Source organism: Arvicanthis niloticus, chromosome 21, assembly GCF_011762505.2.
Source record: "Arvicanthis niloticus isolate mArvNil1 chromosome 21, mArvNil1.pat.X, whole genome shotgun sequence".
Classification (NCBI taxonomy): Eukaryota; Metazoa; Chordata; class Mammalia; order Rodentia; family Muridae; genus Arvicanthis; species Arvicanthis niloticus.
In genome coordinates, this window is record NC_047678.1 from 8208880 (window position 1) to 8232215 (window position 23336).

The 23336-nt window shown below is 43.1% G+C and overlaps 2 protein-coding genes across 4 annotated transcripts; one reads left to right on the plus strand and one right to left on the minus strand.

The window, feature by feature from the left end:
- Positions 1 to 597: 597 nt before the first annotated feature.
- Positions 598 to 22018, minus strand: Pgm3 (phosphoglucomutase 3). Of its 2 annotated transcripts, none has more exons than XM_076918093.1 (13): positions 21530 to 22018; positions 17636 to 17841; positions 16832 to 17016; positions 15264 to 15331; positions 11746 to 11879; positions 10922 to 11117; positions 8836 to 8993; positions 7952 to 8035; positions 5674 to 5772; positions 4029 to 4142; positions 3141 to 3263; positions 1788 to 1961; positions 598 to 992 (listed from the first exon to the last, which is right to left on the minus strand). In XM_076918093.1, the coding sequence occupies exons 1-13, from the start codon at positions 21609 to 21611 to the stop codon at positions 903 to 905; spliced, it is 1713 nt and encodes a 570-aa protein (XP_076774208.1). In that variant the 5' UTR covers positions 21612 to 22018; the 3' UTR covers positions 598 to 902. The 2 variants fall into 2 exon arrangements, with proteins under 2 accessions (XP_076774208.1, XP_034340508.1); XM_034484617.1 differs by lacking the exon at positions 21530 to 22018 and adding an exon at positions 19556 to 19688.
- On the plus strand, positions 19795 to 22933 carry Rwdd2a (RWD domain containing 2A). Of its 2 annotated transcripts, none has more exons than XM_034484126.2 (3): positions 19795 to 19883; positions 20681 to 20907; positions 22015 to 22933. In XM_034484126.2, the coding sequence occupies exons 2-3, from the start codon at positions 20707 to 20709 to the stop codon at positions 22690 to 22692; spliced, it is 879 nt and encodes a 292-aa protein (XP_034340017.1). In that variant the 5' UTR covers positions 19795 to 19883; positions 20681 to 20706; the 3' UTR covers positions 22693 to 22933. The 2 variants fall into 2 exon arrangements, with proteins under 2 accessions (XP_034340017.1, XP_034340018.1); XM_034484127.2 differs by lacking the exon at positions 19795 to 19883 and adding an exon at positions 20165 to 20362.
- The last annotated feature ends 403 nt before the right edge of the window (positions 22934 to 23336 follow it).

Below are 23336 nucleotides of genomic sequence, written 5' to 3' on the forward strand. Positions count from 1 at the left end.
TCATTTAATTAAGTTGTTTTTCTTCTTTCTGTGGTTAATAATGTCTTAGTATCAGAAGGGTCCCTTTGTTGTCAGGGACTTCATGGATTACATGGAGCTGTCTCCCTTCCCTGGGCACTGAACAATAGCTGAAGCCCGGGCCACATACTCTAGTGAGCACAGCGCAGAGCTCTGTCAGTGCAAGGAGAGATGGAAAGATGGCCACCTGCCAGTTCTGATGCTGCTAAGCAAACATGTCAGTCATCTCTTCCTCACATTAAGATCCGCATGGAAGCCGGGCGGTAGTGGTGCACGCCTTTAATCCCAGCACTCGGGAGGCAGAGGCAGGGGGATTTCTGAGTTCGAGGCCAGCCTGGTCTACAGAGTGAGTTCCAGGACAGCTAGGGCTACATAGAGAAACCCTGTCTCGGAAAAAAAAACAAACAAAAAAAGAAAGAAAGAAAGAAAGAAAGAAAGAAAGAAAGAAAGAAAGAAAGAAAGAAAGAAAGAAAGAAAGAAAGAAAATGGGCTCATACAAAATCTCCCAATCTGAACCAGGTAGGTCAGTGCTACAAAGCTTCTTGCTTAGGTAAGCAATCACAAAGGCACTGCAAAGAGTGAGTTGGTAAGAAAGTTTAATTTCCCAATACATGAATTCACTGCATACCCTGTAAAATTAATGGCACTTGAACTATTAAAACTTAATACAGATTAAAATCAGAGGTAAGCTTCATTCCCAAGTCTAAGATTTAGAGCTTCTAAACATTTTTTTCCTGGTAGCATTTAAAAACATATCTAGAAATAATTCATTAACATGCATGACATGTTAATATCATGATTACAAATGCCTTAGTACTGCCAGTATTATAAAGTGTTGTAAAAACATTTTAGAAGTCCATTTCCCCAGAATATAAAATTTCTCTTCAGAAAGTTGGTTGTGGTCTTTCTCCAATGCCTCCAGCCAGCTGATATACCACCAAGCTCACTTCATAGGCAAGCCTATCTGCACCTTCCTGCAAATCACAATAAGATTAGGTGAGAGACACAGTGCCCACATCCATTACTGGCCGTTCTAGGGGATGCTTCCTGACTTTGTTTCACAGAAGAAGTCAAGTAACTTCTTTTTCATCTTTCAGTAATAAGTTCCAAAGCTCATAATTAAATAGAAAGTAGGTGGGTTCTCCTAAATAAGATTTTTAGTTCTTGAGTTCATAAAAATTATGCCAAAATTAAGTCACTTAAAACCAAGCCTCTATAAGTAATTCTTGGAATTTCCACCACATACTCATTGCCAAAAAGTCACTGTTGATGTTTCCTGAGTCCGCATTCAACCACAGTATAAAGGGCAATAATAAAACTGCCGAAAATACAGGTACAGAGTAAGAATAAGAATGCCCTCTAAAGAAAGATTTAAAAAGTAATTCAAAAGTCCAGAAAGAAAAGAAAGCATTGCCAGTTGCTTTGGAAATACTAAAACTGGCTGCTTCCACCGACTACAGTCTTAAAGGGGAAAAAGAATAGTCTATAATTAAAACTAAAATTAGCACATGTCGATTTATCAGTTATTCCTGCACAGCCAGAACATACCCTCAAGAATCTGCAATAAAGAACAAATTAAAGGGGGTGTAAGACTGTTTAACCATGCACCTCCCAATGTGTTCACTAGTTTTCCAATCTTCATATCCTAAAGGATTGTATTCACAGATCTCAGAGAAAAGCCTTGGTGAGATCCAAACACAAATAGTGTTTTCTCTTTCCCTGTGTTCCTCCTCGATTCAAACTCTGTCAATAGATTGATCCCAGCTTACTTGTGAGTTGGCTTCTGCATATACACGGACAATGTCTTCAGTACCAGAGGGCCGTACAAAAGCTCGGGCAAGCCTGTATTTCTTCACCAGGTCATTGATTGCCTCTTGGAGTCCTGGTGGAGTGACTGCTTGTCTTTCAGCATCTGTGGTACTAATAACTCTCCTGTCTGCAACCTGAGCACAAACATGTCATATGTGTTACTATGTTAGACTCACTTTCAAAAGCTTAACCTGTTCAAAATAGTCTTACCCACAGAGTCACAGGCTGGCATGTCAGTGTGCAGCAATGAAACACCAGAGCCAGTGAGGAGATACTGCAGTAATAAAATTTCCCGTTTTATATTTAGTTTTTCAGGAAAGTTTCTATCCCAGACTGTCCTGGAACTTGCTCTATAGAACAAGCTGGTTTTGAACTCAGAGATCACCTGCCTCTACCCTCTGGGTGCTAGGATTAAAAGCATGCGCCACCACCACTGGGTGCCAGCCAGGCAACTTTAAACATTTATACAACTATTTAAAGAAAAATTCTTCAGTATACAAAAAATTACCTTTAGCCAAACAGAACATTTCCACATACTGTCTCAGGGCTACCATTAAAATAATGGCCAATAATTATTGTCTGGCCCTAGGACTAATCAGATAACATCCATGCCCTCTAAGAAGCAGCAAGTTATTACGAGAGCTGTGTGGTAAGAATCTCCTAAATATGCAAGAAGCAAATACTTGGCAGTCATTTCTCTCTGAACTCTGGCTTTCCTAGTTCTAATTATCTCTCATCAAATTCTACTGAAGAATATGTAGACTGAGTCAAATCAAATATAGGCTCATCTGAAGTGTGTTCAGAGAATTCTCTCCCTTAGAGTACAGACATTCTGCTGCTTGTACTAGCTCCACTCCTCAGCCAGGAGGGTAAATACTGAGGCCTACCTGAGGCTGCATGAGACCTAGTCTCAAAGAAAAGAATGTAAGCTAAAAGTTACTTCCAAAGCAACATTTTCAGTTAAAAATAAGATTATTGATCTTAGTTTTGCTTCAAAATAGTATGGACTTGAATGTGGAAAAAATGAACAGGAAAGCAGAAACCTGTTTAAGCTGGTTACATAATTTTTGTAATTTTACTTGTTTAAATTTGTTCGTATTTTTCAGTGATGCATATTCACACATAATCCCTCCCATTCTATAAAGTGAGAGTATAGAATAACTTATTTTTAAAGTGTGAGGAAAATAGTTGTTATAAGGCCTCACTTCCTAAGTAGAATGTACATATAATGAAATATAACCAGTCAGGAAACACTCGGCATGGGAAGATGAAGAACAGCTACGTTCAGAAAGGTGGCTTCACATTCTCTTCACCTTAACTTTGAGTTGTCTGTTAGGAAGATCGACATAAATAGCATCCCACTGCTGTACAGTCAGCCCCTTCAAAGCCAGGATAGCCTCAATCACCAACATGTCAGAAATAGCATCTCCAGCTGCCTGCAAGATTGGGGAACAAAACTTATAAGCCAGCCTTAAGTAAATCCCACCCAAATACTGTCCACCTTGGAAACTCAAGCTGTGCATCATCAACCAGAGAGCAGTAAATAACATGAACACTATGGAGATACACAGAACTATGGATGATAACAATAACAGGTATCCAAAGATGTTTGAAGCAACTCATGAGAAACATAACTGGATAAAGGTTCAGTCTTGACATCCTATTATTCAAATACTTTAAGCAGATCTCTTGATGGCACTAAGAGAAAATGAGCTTTGGTTCAAGATACACTTGAAGTTAGAGCCAAACTCTTAGCTTTTGTTTCATTTGTAAAATGGAAGTAATGACCTTGCTTCCTGCAATTCTGCAATGATTATAAAGCAAGGTGGATAAAATGCAATCCAAACCAGACACTCAGATTCCATTGTCTTTCTGGACTTGGACATTGCTCTTCCATTGACTCATAAATGTACCTTGCTCAAATATGAAAATGTTACAGAATTTTCCCAAGGTTGTCTTTGAAAAGCTATACACAAAATACATAACTCAGTAGCTACTAAGTAGACTTGTACTTTCAACATTTTTCTTGATAAAATATCAACAAAAGGAGGCACATAAAAATGTTCCATTTCTAGTGTAAGTCTCAACTGTGGGCGACACTGTTAGAAACAAAACACCAAGCCAGGACTTTCCCACTTTTTATTTAATTCTTTGTTCGTGTCTTAATGTTAACTCTTAGCCACCGCCTCACCAGTTCTGACCTGGTTGAATAAGTCAACGATGCTGGCAAGCATCCTGGCTGCTTTTCCCTTTTCATCTTCTAGATCTTGGGCCAGTCTTTTTATCTTCACTTCAACGGCTTCACTGAACAGTGCCTGCGGTGGAAGCATACGATGTCAGTCACAGACTCCGGGTCACCTTTCTTTCCTAGAGAATCTGGAGAAACTGAATTGGAAATGGTCCCCTTATGTCTGCCATTAATATTGAGATCAAATCAGAGCACAAAAGGCATTACTAAGGAAACAGTTTATGGATTATAAAACTAACTTAAAAGAGGGCACTACTTCTTGACAAAAACGCATGAGCTCACTGTGTTCTCCACTCCTATCTTAAACAATGTGTAGCAGGCAACTTAGGATATGCATGCAATAGGCAACATCAGAGAGAGTTCCTGCATTTATCAGGACAGCACACAGTGTCAGGTACTTACCACCGCATACATTGTTTTGGAATGCCACAACCATCCTTTTATAACCCTAAAAAGGCCAGTACTGAGGTTAGCACGCAGTGCTCAACCCTTTGAGGATACAGATCGAGGGTGGCCTCCTGGTTTTTGTAAAGTTTTACTGAAAGACATATTCATTTTCTTTACAATGACTAAAGTTGAAGAGACCCAACAGAGACCTTATGGGCTTCTCCTTAAAAGCTGAAGTTATATTTTAGTTGCATTTTATAGAAACAAGTTCTCTTTCTCCTTATATTCCTGGCTCTTCCAAAGCAAACTGGAAACTAGTAGAGAATATGGTTTAAACTACATTCAAATATTCAAATATTTTGATGTCTACCTCAAATCTATTCATGAAATGAGGTGATGTATAAAGACAATTTTAAATAAAATCTGAACTTTAGAAATCTAAAAATTAGTTATACTCTTTAAAATAGTGACTTTTTGAGTATGTGAACTATGTTTGCCTCTTTTTTTTTTTTTCAGAATAGTCCTCTACTAAAAAATGTTTATAGCTGGGCGGTGGTGGCACACGCCTTTAATCCCAGCAATTGGGAGGCAGAGGCAGGCAGATTTCTGAGTTCAAGGCCAGCCTGGCCTACAGAGTGAGTTCCAGGACAGCCAAGGCTATACAGAGAAACCCTGTCTCAAAAAACAAACAAACAAAGAAATGTTTATATATACTTTAGGCCCAATGAAACTTTTCATCATAGCTACTGAACTGAATAGTTTAAGAAGATGAATAGTATGTTCTAAAATAATTCATTGTGGGCTTTGGGCAGTGTGCATGTGTCTCTATGTATACATGCTGAGGCCAGGACTGACCCAGATATTCATCAAGGATTGTTTTTTGATACAGGGTCTTCCATTAGAAGGGCGCACTGATTAGGCTAGCTTGATTGGTCAGTGACCCCCAGGGATGTGCCTGTCTCTGCCTCCCCAGCCCTTATCAAACTCCAGACCTCAAGCCTGGCTACCCAACTGATCTCTCTCTAACCCCTTTAAAGAACAAATCGATACATTCTTCATACAAGATTATAGTCTTAAAAAAGAAATTTGACAGCATCAAAAAGTATATGTTGATCATGCAGCTTACTCCTACCTAGACATTTAACAAACTAGAACTCCATTATTAAGAAAAGTACCAGCCAGGGCCAGGTGACATTTTTAAGAGAACTTACTGTGCCATGCCCATTCGCTTCAAAATAAACTCCAATGTCAAACTCCTTAGCCTTGTGATGCAAATGTTTGACACCAGTTTTGGTGCAATACACAGGTACCTACAACACATTAAAGAAAGACAATGGTTAATCCAACACTTATTATATCTATTATTCCAGAAATAAGACGAAGAACAAAATCTGGAACCTCCCTCTGGTGCCAAAGACAATAAAGGTTTAAGACACCCACATGGAGAATGACTGCAGGTACATGTGGCACCATCTGTTTTCAGAGGGTTGCCTTAGTTATAGTATAGAGGACAAAGGGTCTGCTTTCCTTTTCTATAAAGGACCAGGCGGTAAATATCCTATACTATAGAGGCTACATGGTCTTACTCAAACATTCTGAAGTGCGCAGAGGCAGCTGCAGACCTCATGTAAACAAATGTTCAGGATTCCAATACGGTTCAATTCCAATAGAACCTTTATAAACCATGGCAAGCTAGATAGAGTCCGAAGATTACTTTTTGCCAACTATTTATTGGCTTAGAAAGTTAAGAAAGGCCAGTTGGGAATGGGTGTGGTGGCACACACCTTTGACCCCAGTGCTTGCTCAGAGGACAACTACGGGGTAAGTTCCAAGACAACCAGGGCTACGCAGAGGAAACCCTGTCTTGAAAAATGAAAATGAAAAGAACAACAAAAGGCCAGTTACACTTTCAAAATTGGTCATAGACAGTAATAAGTAACCCTGACTGGATGATCAGCAGTAAACAGGCTACAAATGGTAGGCCCAACGGATTTAGGAAAAACTCACTGACAGAAACAAAACTACAAGACAGACATCAAGTAAGGTCAGCATTTGTTGCTTGAGAAACCATAGGATGGCAAAATACTTAATCCAAAAGGAAAATGGGTTAAGAAATAGTTTCCAATGTGTAAATGAAACACCCAGATGAAACAGCTGTGCGTTACATTAACGACATCCTGTCAAGGAGAGACAGTGGGTGCTGCAGTAGTACCCGAAGATCAACTCTCCTCCTGATGCCCTGGTCATCATAGCTGAAGACACTAAAGGTTCACACAATGACACTAACTCATGTCACATTACTGTACTTCTCAGAACGTGTCCTAGGGTCAAGCACTAACCCATGGAAGACCCTGGAGTGAAGCTGCTCAAACCATGGATTTAGAGTAGGGCAGAAGCCAGCAGCCTTGGTAATGTTTTGACCATCCTGTTCTCTTAAAATGCAGGAAATCCATATCAAACTTCATTTCTCCTTTAGAAGACTGACTTAGAGTTGAGAGCAGCTGGCCCAGGCATTCTTCACCGTCTTTCACCTGCCCAGAGCCTACAGGAATTCGAAGTGGTTTTCAAAAGGCTAGAAAAATTTAGTCACTAGTGAGATGGAGAAAACCAAACAGCTTCCAACTTGTCCATGAACTCAGACTCTGAGCAGGCAGCGTGGTCAGAGACTGGTTCTCTAGCAGATGTTGGAAAAACAAGTAGAAGCAACCTCCCCATCAACCCAGGAAGGCTCTCCTCCAAAGTGTAAGGATGTAAGTCTGTGAAGCAGGATCATGATGAACATGCCAGGGTGCTAAGGAGACCTCAGCAAGGACAGGAGCCGCTCCTGCGCTGCTCCAGGAGCCAAGCAGACACATTCCATTCATACATACTGTCTACACAACACAGGGCTACTGACAAAGGTTCTCTAGCTACTTAAACTCTGTCAGGCTCACCACAGCGCAATCATACGTCAACTGGGCCTTGAAGTGAGAAGCCTAACTGAAATAAGTCGGTCACTGGGGGACCCACTTTTCTACCTTCACTTCCCGAGTGACCCTGTCTCCAGCTCCCTCACTCTCCTCCTGCTAGGACTTCCCCACTATGGGCTATATGCCTTCACTGAGACAGAATATACCCTTCCTCCCAAAGGTTCTTTCCAGGTCTTTGTTCATATCAATGAAAAAATCTGGGTGCAATATTAGGTTTGTGTTTGAAAGAGGTATCTCCAGGCCCTTGAATTACATACAAATGTGACTCAATTAGCCTTTTAAAAGATTTGCATTCATTACAAGCTCTTGGAATTCCCAGGGTTTTGATCTGACAGCAAATGCTCCAAGGTGAAACCTTCCCTCCCTTTTGCACCAGAGATGTCATAGTTTTTTGATCCTAGTCACCATCATCTGGACACTGCCTCAGCTTTGTTCACTGATCACTTTGTAATATTATTTTCTTCAGAGAATTATCTTACCACACTATTCAGAAAAGACCCAAAACAGGATGATGGGCTACCTTCATAACTTCCTCAAGGTATCTTGTGGAGCTTCCATTTGCGTATGCTGTCTGTACGACCCCCATGTTCAGACTTTCTCCAATCTAGAAGGAAACAATGATGTTTAACTCACAATCAAAAGCATGGGCGCTTCTAAGGGTTGTAAAGACACTAGAATCAGCCAGCTCTGCCCTGCCTTGGTTTAGGCAAAAATGGCATTCTAAATGGAATCATTTACTACCAGGAAAAAGGTCTAAACTCTCTGCAAGCACTGCTTTATGGTGAGTCCTCTTTAAGACAGTCTGCAATCTCTGTAAATTATTAATAAGCCTTTTCCAGATTATTATTTCCAACTATAGTTTTATACTAGGTTCAGGGAGATTTCTAAAAGAGGAAATAAATACATTACTAAACTTGTCATAAAGGTAATAATTATATCAGGTATTATTTGTTATAATTTTATAGCTTACAGTAATAATTGAATTCTCAGTAGTGCATAAGTCATCAGTTTTAAAGAAATCCAAACTTCACAAAGCTCCACGATGAAGCCAAGCGAGTATGAAGAAAAAAAGCGTGCATACAATCATCTAGAATATTCTCTTTACTGCAATGAAAGCCAATGCCCCTATGTTGAAATGGCTGCAACTGCCACTTGTTTTTGTTTTGAGGCCACAAATCTCAGGAACTCACCACACTCAGTGGTGCGGAGACACTCAAATGACTACAATGCACAAGTGCTCCCAGCCCCCCACCTCACCTCCTTAATGCACAAGTGCCCCCCACCTCACCCCCTACAATGCACAAGTGCTCCCAGCCCACCACCTTAACTCCTTAATGCACAAGTGCTCCCAGCCCCCCACCTCACCTCCTACAATGCACAAGTGCCCCCAGCCCCCCACCTCACCTCCAACAGCAGCTCTTTAAGGAAGGTGCTGATTAACGTTGCTATCTTGTCTCCATCTATGAGATGGAAGTGGCCGGCTGCATCACAGTAGTAATACACGATCCTGTCTGCATCCCCATCAAAGGAGCAGCATCTTTCGCCGGACTTCATTTCCATTCCTAGCACACAGGAGGATTTAAAGTGCACTTCAGACTAAGAAATGAGAATAAAACTCACTACATAAAATACAAGATTTTTCTCTAACACTCAACTATTCTTTCAATATAGCAGATCAAAATTAATATTCTGTGCTCCAGTACATCTGCTGTTTCAGGAGATGGTTTAAAAGATTCCTTCCAAGTAACAAACCAATGTCTCCAGTTTTAAACACTAATGTTCACTTGACCTACTGGTACTCTTTTTGAAGACAGATCTCACTATGTAGCCCAGGCTGGCCTCCCAACTCAATAGCCACCTGCCTCTGAGTGTTGGGATGAAGGTGTACGCTGCTTGCTGAGCTACTGGCACTGTTTTTGCAGGTCAAATTCTTGCAAGGCAAACTAAAAAACAAAAACAGCACTCGGATCTATTCATGCTGAAATGTGCTATTGTACTAGAATAAAATTGTATTAACCAGTGGTTGGCCTAGGAAAGTCCCCCATATAATTTTTTGAAAGTTACAAAGATTTCTAAACATAACATAGAACCATGTTGTCCTTTACATATGAAAAATAAAAATCAGAAATAGGTAAGTTATAAGCTCTGGTTTAATTCTTTTTTGTTTTGTTTTTTTGAAACAGAGTTTCTCTATGTAGCTCTGGCTGTCCTGGAACTTGCTCTGTAGACCAGGTTGGCCTCGAACTCAGAAATCTGACTGCCTCTGCCTCCTGAGTACTAGGATTAAAGGCGTGCGCCAGCACTGCCCGGCTGGTTTAATTCTAATAGACATGTTTTATCTGCTTATACTGACAGTAACAGGAAATACTAGTAAATAGGACCACAGATTATAACTTCCATGAGCTCACTGAGGATTTGCGTACACTCACTGAGATTTCAACTGTTATATATGAGTTATCAGAAAATCTTGCTGTTCCTTAGCAACGTTGGACAGCAGCAGAGAGATGAAGACAGCAGGAAGCAACTGGGATGCCTAAGAAGACCCGGTTAGCCTTGCTGCCTGAAGGCCCAAACACACCCTGTTGGGGAGGGTCGCCTCCAAACAGAGAAAGCCACAGAAGTAGAGACCTCAACAATCAGAGAGGTGGATGAAAGTCTAGAACTGAAGGGCAGGTAAAGTAATATCAACACAAGCACCACACTGGAAAGGCTGCATAAATTAAAATTCCTAATGCCTACCACAGAGAGGCACAACAGTCCCCACAAGAGAGGCACACGCAGGGCAGCCTGTAGAGCGGGCAGCTCATTTGTAATGTGTGGGGAGAGCTGGTTGATGGTGTGGAGAGAGAAGTCAGAATTATTCAACAGTAAAATGAAAATGCAACAGAACACAGGCTCCAAGCCCAAACAATCCATCTGCAAGCCAGGCCGGGTTAACAGAGAGCATCCCAGTCTGTAACAGGGTGTCCCACTGCTTTACTGCAGTAAAACCTCAACGCGCTTCTTCCTAATGTCCCCATGCGGGAAACACCGAGTCCACTAATGATTACAGGGCAGCCTTCCACTCCCTTTCTAGGGAGTCTAGAGCAGACAACAAGAATGGTAAGCTACTTACCATAGCTGCCCAGGGGTCAGGAATTCTCAGTGTGCTCCCTGGACGTGAGTAACCGGCAAAGCCTGATGGGAATAGGATGGGAATTTCCATCCCAGCGCAGCCCACCCTGGACAGACTAAATGAGAAAGGGGGTACTGGCCATCTGAGGGCTGACAAGGCACTCGATTCTGAGGAGATCTCAGTTTTGAGAGCCGTCAGGCTAAAGTGCTGTTTTCTGCCTGTCCTTTCAGCAGGAGCTGACCATGATTTGAATGGCATTTGTGAGTGGGAAGATTTCTAAGGATCCAAAGGTGGCAGAGCCAGGACGAGTGGTGTTGACTCTTCACTCGGAGGCAGCTTAGCGTTTAGGTGGCATACCCTGCTGCCGTGACATACCCTGCGGGGGCTTCTGTTGACTTTTCACAAAGTCAGCACCGCACAGGTGATTGAGCCGCCCTTCAGTCCCATCATTAAAGAGCAGAACCGACAGTCCCTGGGAGAAGTGGTGTTCCATTTCTTTTAGCTTCAAGGCCCCTATGCCGTTGGCACAGTCAACCTTAACCGATCTCTTTTCATCTCCACTGCAGGAAACCTTGAATTAAAAAAAAAAAAAAAAAAAAAAAAAGACATGAGGAAGGCAAACCCCGAGTTGCCGAAGGGGATGTATGCATGCATGCATGCATGTATGTAGATATGAAAACGTCTTGTTATTTCCATGTATGTGTGCGATTTAACTCAGAAAAGTGAGTGAGCACACGGGTGTCTGATTACACTAGCCAGGCTCTGCAAGGCATATGATATCACCAGGCATATTTGGAGATTGTTTTTTGTTTGTTTTATAATTGTCAGTCTTTCACCAACCTCAACACCAAAACCTGAGTTCTATGAGAACCAGTCAGTGGATCACAGCCTGCGCATGTCTCCAGGGTTAACAAGCCTGTCTACCTAAAACAAAGTCCTTCCCAGCAGTATTTTCTCAAGCAAGTGGCATCTACATTATAATCAGGTTCATCTCAGTGACCACGGATAACCACAAGCAGAGACACCATGAGGTTTCCAGGATACCCTCACCAGTACACACAGATCAGACCCTGGGCTCTGACAGAGAAACTGGGGGCTTGGGGTTAGAAGTGGTGGTAAACTATGTAAATTGGCTGTTGGCCAACTGAATTACTATATTCACTTGTTGAAATTCTAATCACAAGGAAAAAATGTCTCACCTGTTTCGTAAGTTCTACAAAAGCCTTGGAGAGTTTCTGGTAGTAGCCTTCTACGGTGGCCTGTCCATACCGGCCTCCGGAATTCCGGCAATACACCATGTAGTGCAGCTGAGGTGTGGTCAATAGGCCATAATCTGCCACACACACAAAAGGCATTCCACCCGATCACTTATTATGAACAAAAGAAGCTCACATAAATTCATACCATAAGAATGTTATACCCAACCAACCCCTGCACCCCCAAGAAAAAAAGGCGGCAGTGCTGGTGACACTGTTCTAGACAGGACTTTGGCCTTAATAGACTGTCACCAGGTAAATGAGCCTAAAGGGTGGGTTTCTGCTTACTACAAAAGCAGATTTCCTGAGGTGGAAGAGTTTTCCAGGAACCTCCATTAACCCTCCTAGACCCTGCCTTAACCTTCCACAAAGGCCAATTACCTGGAGCTCAAGCACCTAGTTCCAGCTTAATATCAGCTTAGATCTCCACCCTAAATCTACTTGCTTTTCCACCATTTTGCTCTTCTTTCTGTCCCCACCAACAACCTCTACCCCATCCCCAATAACCCTCTGTTTCTACCCACAAGTTTGGTGGTTCGATAATCTGAACCATGGCTTATGCCAGAATCTCAGAAAACAAAAACACAAAACTTTTAAAATATCCAGATGCACAAACATCTACTGATACTGTGATAGCTAACATGTTTTTAGTTTTAATTACTGTGGTTAAGAAAGCAAAAATGCCTCTAACTTGTAAGTTCCACTTTCCCAAGGACAGATAACTTCCCAGAGTGCTAAGGTCTGTTCATGTAATTGCATGGTCTTATACAATTTGAATAAAACTGTTGTTCATTTCTGTACACAACCTTGCTTATCCCATAGCATGAAGGCAGGAAGTACAGAGCCTTGTGGGTTTGCCTTTATAAACCCGACTAAGGTATTTGAGCCCTACACCTTGGGAATTCCAAATATCCAGTGTAGACCTGGTGCCAGTATATGAATAAAACTTCTTTTCTTAAAATGTATTCATGGTCAGGCAGATGAACCTCTGAATGACCCCAGACCTATAACAATATCATAAGGACATGTCCCCTGCCTGCCTGATCAACCTAGAAACCTAAAAGTTATCTTTCATAGCTCTAGCCTTAACCAAATCCTGAAATCCTTTGAATTCAAGAAACATTTCAGGATTTCCCATTGCTTGTGTCTTTACTCATTCTTACACAAAACTTACTGCATATGCCAGAATGGTCTCCCTGGCGTTTTTCCTTTGAATTTCCTTCTCTCTCTCTGTTTTTTATATATACAAAAGGAATTTCATTCAGCCATAAAAGTGAAATTTTATCCTGAAATTATTTCAGGATAAAAGGATATGTGGCCATTTTAAGTCATGAAGTATTTCAATATATATATTCAGCTATCCAAACAGATATATATCTATTGATCTACAAAAAAATAAGCCAATACAGGCTGCTCATGATTTGTGACGGTCAAGAATCCTTGCACATGTTATGATGGGATAATGTAACTAATGTTCAGTAGAAACCATTCCAAAAATTTCACATTTTAACTTAGTCAGAGGCAGCAATGCCTGGTGGTTTCTGTCTTGGTGTGGGAAGCAGGCGCTATGAAGCACAGGTGAAGCATCTGGTTCACTGCAGTGGACCTGAGGTTAAGATCTGCTCATCGGCTTCCACGGGTGTGTGATATTGAAGACCAGCCTTAGTCCGTGGTGATCTGATAGGATGCATGGGATTCTTTCAATCTTCTTGTATCTGTTGGGGCTTGTTTCATGACCACTTATATGGTCAATTTTGGAAAAGGTACCATGAGGTGCTGAGAAAGTACATACTTTTGTTTTAGGATGAAATGTTCTGTAGATATCTGTTAAATCCGTTTGGTTCAGAACTTCTGTTAGTTTCACTGTGTCTCTGTTTAGTTTCTGCTTCCACGATCTGTCCATTGTTTATTGATTTCCTTCTCTATACAGCAGCCAGTGGAGGCTTGGGATGCTTTGTTCATGTTTGGCCCAGGGAGTGGCACCATTAGGAAGTATGGCCTTGCTGGAGTAGATGTGGCCTTGCTGGATTAGGTGTGTCACCATGGGCTAGGGCTTAAGAGTCTCATCCTGGCTGCCTAGAAGCCAATCTTCTCCTAGCAACCTTCAGATGAAGAGGGAGAACTCTCAACTCCACCTGCACCATGCCTGGATGCTGCCATGTTCCTGCCTTGATGATAATGGACTGAACCTCTGAACCTATAAGCCAATCCCCATGAATTTCCTCCCCCCCCCATGAATTCAAAAGGAATTTTATTCAGCCATAAAAATAAATTATATCATTAGCAGGAAAAATGGATGACAATAGGTATTACTATATTAAGTAATGTTGTCCTTATAAGAGTTGCCTTGGTCATGGTGTCTGTTCACAGCAGTAAAACCCTAACTAACACAAGGCTTAAAATAAAAATGCCCACATTACTCTTGTGTATAAAATCCCTTACTTACGCTCCGCTACTCGTGAGACAGATCAGCCGAGGAGCCTGAGGGGTGGGGCTGCAATGCTCTACAGCAGTGGTCCTCAACCTTCCGACTGCTGTGACCCTTTGATACAGCTCCTCAGGTTGTGGTGACCCCAACCATAAAATTATCTCATTGCTATTTCATAACTGAAATTGTGGCATTTTTGTGAATCGTAATTAAATATTTTCTGATGGTCTTAGGCAACCCCTGTGAAAGGCCACTTGACACCCCACACACCACATACACACCACACTCCCGCAAAAGGTTTCAACCAGATTGAGAAATGCTGATCTAGATGATCCAGCCGTCTAAATTCAGGTTGGTAGAGGAGACGGCATCTTGGCTATAAAGAGATCCTCCTGTAACAGACCAAGGGACTGACCCGGTGACCAATCAGAAGCGGCAAGCTGAGGGAGCACACAGCGCAAATCAGAACAGGATTTGCAACCATTTCTGGGCCTAAACATATGTCTGCTTCAGTTTGCATAAACATACTTCTACTGGGCATAAAGGTAATGCAGCGTTCTCAGAACTGGCAAGAATCAAAACATCTATAAACTGTAGAAAATGTTGTCGATGCTCCATGCCTACAGAGTCAGCTATGCAGCCAAGACTGAGCTCTCTGTAAAAATAAACAAGCACACTCCTCTAATTAGTGTATGAATTTGCTTTCGACCTTAAACAACATTTAGATTATATGTGTAAATAAGAATTGTTTCATAATAAGTGTCTTTATGACTTGTGATGAGTAAAATCTAACTTGTCATTTTAAGATACCTGTATACAGGGTATTATGGGAAAATCTACCAGGCAAAAGGTGTCGCAAGCAGAAAAGACTTTAATATGCTCTGCCTTGTGGGTAAATTTATAATATTCTGAAAGTTAATTTATCTAGGAATTAATTTCTTAATTTTTATGGCTTTGTTACTTCCAAACTTTAAGTATATGTTACTTTTGAAATTTAAAAACAATTCTTAATGATTAACTTAAAACTACATACCATGAAATTGTCCTCCTAAAACAGTCACACCATCTATTACAGACTGTGAAAGTTTCTCACTGCTGGGCCTGCGAAAGGAAGGAAATAGAGCAGAGTTAGCAGACAGAAAAGCGAATGAGAAAATGTCCGCTAAGAATTTCAAAACATGTTCATTGTACCTGAAGCTATCAACTCTGGCAAAAAAAAAAAAAAAAAAAAAAAAAAAAAAAAAAAACACAGGATAAATTACAACCTTTGCATAGGTGTATCGGAATTTAAGAGGAAGCTAGGACTGCAGCTGACTAGAATGTGTTCCCTAGCATACACGAGGCCCGGAGTTTAATACCCAGTACTGGAAAGAAAAAAAAGAAGACAGAAGTATAAAAGAGGGCTTGAAACGACGGCTCTTACAGAGGATCTGAGTTCAACCCACATAGGGAACTCACAACTGCCTGTAACTCAAGCTCTAAGGAATCTGATAAAACACCTGACTTCTCTAGCAAATCCACATCCACACAGATACACAGACACACACATAAGTAAGCAACAATAAGAATATTTTCAAAGATATAACGGATATAACTTGCACATAGTTTGACGACAGCAGCATGTATCTTAGGTAATAATAACAAACAATACTGAAAGCACACAGTGTAGGAGTATGGGGGTCTTAAAACTATTGAGTGCACAGAACCTAGTTTTCATTCTATAAAGTCAGGACAAATTACTCATCTACCTGAAAAGTAAGCAAATCATTATATAACCACAAGTAAGAGCTGACCTCAGTAGGGGGTGATAAGTGACTTAAGGACATAAATCACTTAGTATTTCTGCTGCTATAGACCTAATGAGAGAGCAGTTTCTGCAAAACCTTCCAATAACAACACACTGGGTAAAAAACAAAGTCCCAGCTACTATGAGAATAAGAAGGTGTATCCTGTGAAGAAGGCGTGGATAAAGCCAGAGCTTGCACAAAGGAGAAAAACTATTCTTTCGGGGTGTAGGTTTAACCCAACGTTGCAAAAAGAAGTAGGCGTTCACAAAGGCAAAAGGTGCTGAACATGACAAACACAGACTGTAAAATATTGTTTCCAGTGAATTCCAGACTGGAGAAGTGACAGAACATCTGAACCAGCAACAGATTACAAACAAAATCTTCTCAAGTGATTTGTTTTAAAAGAATTATGTGCTCCATCTCTGTAGACGGGAAATAAACCCCCAAGTGTCACACTCACTACATGCTTCCAACATTTGAGGACACGACTATTTTGCACAGATTATTTCAGGGAATTCTCGAAAAAATGCTGATTTATCATTGACATACTTGAGGAGATGGAAGCTCCCAATGACTACAAAACCCGCTCAAATTAAGTGAACATTAAAACTGTGGGGACTCCAAACCCAAACGGAGCCTCCATGTACCACTTAAAAAGGAAAACAGAGAGTGGAACATGGCCTGGGCCTCTCTTATCCTGCCTTCCCACTGATATGATCCTTCAAGGATGTTTGCACTTGCACAGACAACTCTTGTCATCACCTGGTGTCTCTGCCAATAACTATGAAGGCAGTCTGCTGCAGACCCACATCACCTGGTGTCTCTGCCAATAACTATGAAGGCAGTCTGCTGCAGATCCACAGCTTCTTTCTCCACGATGGCAGCAAGCACTTCCGGCATGTCCTGCTCCTCAGCACTGGCCAGACAGGTGGCGTGCTCCTCCCAGGATGGGGCCAACATTTCCCCCAAAGGGTCAACCAGTTTCACACCATTGTCTTCCTTAAAAGAGAGACAAACCATAAGGGAGCGTACAGTGAAGTGACTGACTAACTAGAGAAGAACCTTTGCTGTTCAACTGATGGCTGAGAACTTCCCTGGGTACCAGCTGGCACCAATGCCAAGTCCCCATGCATTACCAATTCAGTTCCTTGTGATGCTATCGTTACTGATAGTGTCTCCATCCAAACTGGAAGGACATTCTGCTATTTCTCTAATCTGGACACTCTCCAGGAAAACACCCTCGTCCCATTCCCTCCACACCCAGCTCAGTCTTGAGCTGGATGGCAGCAACAAGAATTGTTTCAAACCCAAAGGCGTATACAAATAAGGAGGCATATGCCCAGCATTAAAATGTGGACTCTGAGCCAGTGACAGCAGTGCATGCAGCACCTGCCTTTGATCCTGGCAACTGGGAGGTGGATGGAAGAGGACCTTTGTGAATTCAAGGCCAGCCTGGGTTTGCAGAGCAAATTCCAAGACAGCCAGGGCTACACAGAGAAACTAGTCTCAAAAAGGGAGGGGACGGGAGGTAGGGAAGGGAGAGAATGTGTGTGGACCTTGGTTCAGGATTCTCAGACACTATAGCTTAGTCTTGTAAATAAAACCACCACCTTGTTACCTCAGGGTTGTGTGAGGCTGTAACCATGACTCCGATGGTAGATCTTGTCTGCTTTGACCTCAGGACAGCTAGCAATCCCATTCGAAACATGATATGATCAAGATGTTGGGCATTTGTCCGAAATCCAGCGGTCCCATACTGAAGGATGAGCCCCTGAGGCTTGGCATGGAATGCTGAGCGTTTAGAAACAGCCTCCAGATCCATGTCTACAAAAGTAAGAACTACAGTGAAGGAAAAGCTTTCAAGTGCCATTTATTTACAAACTGCCAACTCGATATAGCACATCTGTTTCCCTAGAACCCTCTCCAGAGAACCATGTTTGGGAGGGCAGAGAAGAGGAAAGGAGTCTCCAGAGTTAGAATTACCTAGAAGCTCCTGCCTAAACTACACACTCCAGGACAGATTCAGGACAGACACCAGCTTGTCCACTCCTCTTCCACTTTGCCTCCACGATGAACTTTCCTAAAATAATGTCATCACATCTACAGTCAGACTCCTAGAAGATCACCGATCATTTTATTTCACAAAAGGATCAACTCAGGTGTGAGCCTCAGGTAATAATATAGTCTGGTGTGTGGCCAGCAAGAGACAGAGGCCAAAGGTCAGATCCTCTAAGCTCTGTGACTCTTTCTGCTATTCCTCCCAAGCTAGAAAGAAAGTGGTGGCGGACGCCTTTAATCCCAGCACTTGGGAGGCAGAGGCAGGTGGATTTCTGAGTTCGAGGCCAGCCTGGTCTACAGAGTGAGTTCCAGGACAGCCAGAGCTACACAGAGAAACCCTGTCTCTAAACACCAAAAAGAAGAAGAGGAGGAAGAAGAAGAAGAGGAGGAAGAAGAAGAGGAGAAGGAAGAAGAGGAGGAGGAGGAGGAGGAGGAGGAGGAGGAGGAGGAGGAAGAAGAAGAAGAAGAAGAAGAAGAAGAAGAAGAAGAAGAAGAAGAAGAAGAAGAAGAAGAAGAAGAAGAAGAAGAAAGAAAGAAAGAAAGAAAGAAAGAAAGAAAGAAAGAAAGAAAGAAAGAAAGAAAGGGTCCCAAAGGAAAAGCAAAGTACAGTCATTTCCTATGGTCTGAGACTTCCCAGGTCAGCTAGGCCATCTCATCGAAGACTCTCCAATCTTCATAAAGTCAGGAATGACAGCCTTCTAAAGTAATGTATAAAACAACTGAAGTCTGTGATGCTGCTTTTGACCTGTCATTTAAAAATAAATGAGCCCCCCTGACACTGTGGGATACCTCCAATTAATTCAACTCAGGGTTTTCCACTTTAGCCAGCAGGGTACTTGCAGAGTCCCAAACTGCACTTCCTGGGTCAGCTCTATCCTAGTTTGCCCAGAGAGGTGGTGCTGTCGCTCCGCTAACAGCCACACCTCCTCGCTTTATTGCCCTTCCTTACTTCCATACACAACACTACAAGAAATGTTGGGAAATGTTTGCTTTTGTCCAGTAGGTAAAATAGATCATTCCCAAGCTAATTTAGTTCGTTCCAAAGTTATCAAACTTGTTCACAAGAACGAATATACTTTTGTAAACAACTGACCAGTTGGTAATATATAACGATTATTCATAAGGGCGTCAACCACTCCTATGAAATCCAGAACTCTTTCAAAGAAAAATAACAGCCATATAACAACAGCATGCTTCCACCCTTTAATGCATGTGGAGTTCTAGAACTAATTTCAATTAAGTATGGGAATGCTTATTAAAAGCCCCAACAGTGCCCGCTTCTTTCATTCAAACTGTCATTCTTGGCGATGCATCCTGCTCCCAGCTCCCGATGACTCGCGACTCCCCGCACTACATCCTGAGGACCTCAGACACCTGGGCCGCACCGCGCGGTGGAAAGGTAGGTCGGGCAGTCATCCCCAGCCTCAGCTGCCGAGGAACCCCCACCCTCAGCGGCCCAGCATTCCCCACGCCCGCTCACCTAGATCTGGAGCAAGAACGTTCTCTCTACTGGCGAGATACGGCCGCGCAGTGCGCACCAAACCAGCTCACTCAGACCTCGCAGACGTGGCCCAGTCTGGCTTCCGGCCCGACGCCCCGCCCACACCAATCGCGGCTGGGAAGGTCCTCTGGCCCCGCCCCTCAACCACCAAGCCCCGCCCCGACCAATCGTGGCGGGTTGGCTTCTGTGGTCCCGCCCTTTGCGCCAAGCCACGCCCCCAGCCGTCCGCGCGCTGCTCGCGCCCGCGGAACTGCGGCTGCGGTTCGGAGCGGGTTCGGGGGCTGCTTGGCTTGAGTGAGCTGGAAGGGTGAGGCCGCGGCGGCTGAGGCGGGCCGAGGGTTAGCTCCCGGGGTGGACAGCTGTGCCTTTCAGCCTGGGCCTCAAGGGTCCGGGGTCCCTAAAGAACGGGAGCGTTGACATCCCTCCGACCACCGAGGTCACCTCCCAGCCCAGCGAGGGTAGCGTCATCCCCGCAGGTCTTCACCCGCTTAGCCCTCGGCGTCATTTTATTAAGTGGAAATGGCTAAGACCCCTCCCCCAGCTCCTGGCTCTGCGGTGCCATCCCTATGCACCTGCGCAAGATGCTGCACCCCACTGTGGTCCGGGCAGGCTGTGAACTGAGGGGCCTGCGGATGGGGGCTGACGGTGGGGATGACCTAGAGCCTTCCCCTCCGCACTGCAGGCTTCCTTCCCAGCTGCGTCTAGCTCCGCGCAGGCTTGAGTTCCAAGTAGGGTTCCTGGGCTGGTCCCTGCTTTTCCCAGGATTGAGGATGACGGGGAATACAGGTGTCTGCAACCACGGGCCGCGAAATCGGTCACCCGGGCACCTGTTGAAAGCGCAGACTCTAGAATGGCCAGCAAGGGTGGGGAGGAGAGACTAGGTTTTGACAGAGGTTTTGATCTGGGTTTTGACAGAGCATTTTAAAGGATGTTGTGCATACTAGATTTGGGGGCTTAGGAGAGAAATCTAAACAGTTTAATTGTCGGGATGTGTGCCCCTAGCTCTTTACAGCGGGACTGCCTCCTAGAAAAGGGACCTTGGGAAATTTTCCTGGACACCAGTCGTCATTTTTTACAACCCCATTGTTTCTGGGCCTTTTCCAGATTTCCAGGCCGGCTGATTTGGAGACATGTCAGCGTCGATAAAAGAAAGCCTTCAGCTTCAGCTGCTGGAGATGGAAATGCTGTTTTCTATGTTTCCTAACCAAGGGGAAGTAAAACTTGAAGATGTAAACGCCCTAACAAACATAAAGAGGTATCTGGAAGGCACTAGGGAGGCGCTCCCACCCAACATCGAATTTGTGATCACCCTCCAAATTGAGGAGCCCAAGGTGGGTAGTGTTATTTTCTAAGTGTGTCTGGATGCCTATCATGTTTGGTTTTTACTCTGCATAGGTTTTTCCCCTCATGTATGTCTGTGCATCATGTGCCTGCAGTGCCCTCGGAGGCCAGAACAACATGTGGGTACCTAGAATTGAACCTAGGTCCTCTGGAAGAGCAGCCAGTGCTCTTAATGGCAGAGCCATCTCCAGCCCCAGGTACCCACTTGTTAACTGAATAACCCAATGCATGAGCTTCCTGTCCAGGAAACATATAAACAACTTCAATGCATATCCCAGTACCTGTTTGGAAGGAAAATGTACCAAACATGAGATGGTCCATAAATTCTCTTAATTACCTTAACCTCACATAAAGACACATGCCTTTTTAACATGAAAAGATCTTATATTGAAAAGTCCTATATTGTTATTCTGTCCCCTCATCCAGTTCCTTACCAACCCAACAGTTAGAATATACCTTCTATATATACCATGACTCTCTATGTATACCTAAATACTGCCTGTAATAAACAGGCTTTTATGAAGTTAATTTTTGGGATTTCGTCTGTTTCAATGGCACTGAATGTACATAGTAACTACAAATACAAAATCTAAATGTTAAATATAAACTTACCACCATGCTCTGGTCCCTTTAGTCCTAGGAACATTAGCACAGCACAGCACAGCACAGGCACCATGTGGACTGGACTGGACATTTGAGAAGGATGTTTTCACTCTCCCCTACACATCCTTCAGTTGTCTTTCCCTCAGACCGTTTTATCTCCTTGATTATGCACTTCAATGGAACCTTGAACTTCTTCCACAGAAGACCTGTCTCTCAAATTGAAATTAAATTCTTGCTATGTGGGTATGGTTTAATGCGAGTCTCCCCCACTAGGCTCCAGTCTAAGGCAGAAATCATGTCTGACTTCATCACTTCCTGCCCCAGCACAAGACACATGTAGCTGGTCAGCGGTGGTTAGGAAAGCTTGCATACGTTGGTCAGTAGCAGGCACTTGATAGTCTCCATGATGGTTCCTATCATAATCGTGCAGTTGCCATGATAAGCTAGCTTCTGTGGTTTCGTGGTATTTAAATCTATGTGGTTTTTATTTTAAGGTGACAATTGATTTGCAAGTAACCATGCCTCACAGCTACCCATACGTGGCTCTGCAGCTGTTTGGACGGTCACCTGAGCTTGACAGACAACAGCAGCTTCTTCTCAACCAAGGTCTCAGTGCTTATCTCGGGACTTTGGATCCAGGCGAGCTGTGTGTCTGTGCAGCCATCCAGTGGCTGCAGGACAACAGTTCATCCTTCTTCCTCAACAGAAAGCTGCCGGATGAGCCATCCGTACAAGCAAAGCCAGTGAAGAACACATTTCTCCGGATGTGGATCTACAGCCACCACATCTATCAGCAGGACCTGAGGAAAAAGATTCTGGAAGTGGGGAAAAGGTTAGATGTGACTGGCTTTTGCATGACAGGGAAGCCCGGGATAATCTGTGTGGAGGGCTTCAAGAATCACTGTGAGGAGTTCTGGCACACAATCAGATACCCCAACTGGAAACACATTTCCTGCAAGCATGCGGAAAGTGTGGAGACAGAGGGGGACGGCGAAGACCTGCGCCTCTTCCATTCTTTTGAAGAATTACTCCTTGAGGCCCATGGGGACTATGGGTTGCGGAATGATTATCACATGAACCTGGGCCAATTCCTAGAGTTTCTCAGAAAACACAAAAGTGAGCATGTTTTTCAGATATTATTTGGTATTGAAAGCAAAAGTCCAGAGTCCTAAAACCCTATTAAGATGTCTATGCTTATAACTGCATTAAGTATTTATGTTAAAATAAAATAAAAAGGCTAGTGACTATATAGAATTCTGGGTAAAAAACCTAACTCTAGAATTTTCTCACTGCTAATGCTAACAGGCCTTTTAACTTTGTACCAGTGTAACTGTGATGTCTCCAGGCGGCTGTGTAAAGTCACACTTGAATACCATTTCATTATAAATCAATAAAATGATATATTTAACCACAGCAACTTGTCTCAAGTCTAAAGCCAAGCTGGAGAGGTGGCTCAGACGTTAAGAGCACTGACTGCTCTTCAGAGGACCCACACAGCAGCTCACGGACATCTGTAACTCTAGTCCCAATGGGATTGATGTCCTCTTCTGAACTCCTCAGGTACCAGGTCCATGTGGTACATAGACATATGCAGGAAAAACACCCATACCCACACACAATAAATCAATGACTAAAGCAAGTCCCAAGCCCCACATTAATGTCAAATACCAGACTGCAGATACAAACTCACACATTTAAGACATCTCAGTTTCATCACAGTGGCACATACGTGACTTACCAGCTCATCACTGGAAACGAATTCTAAACAACAGATAAACTCAGCATAAAGAACACCTGCTTACTACATCTCTTACTT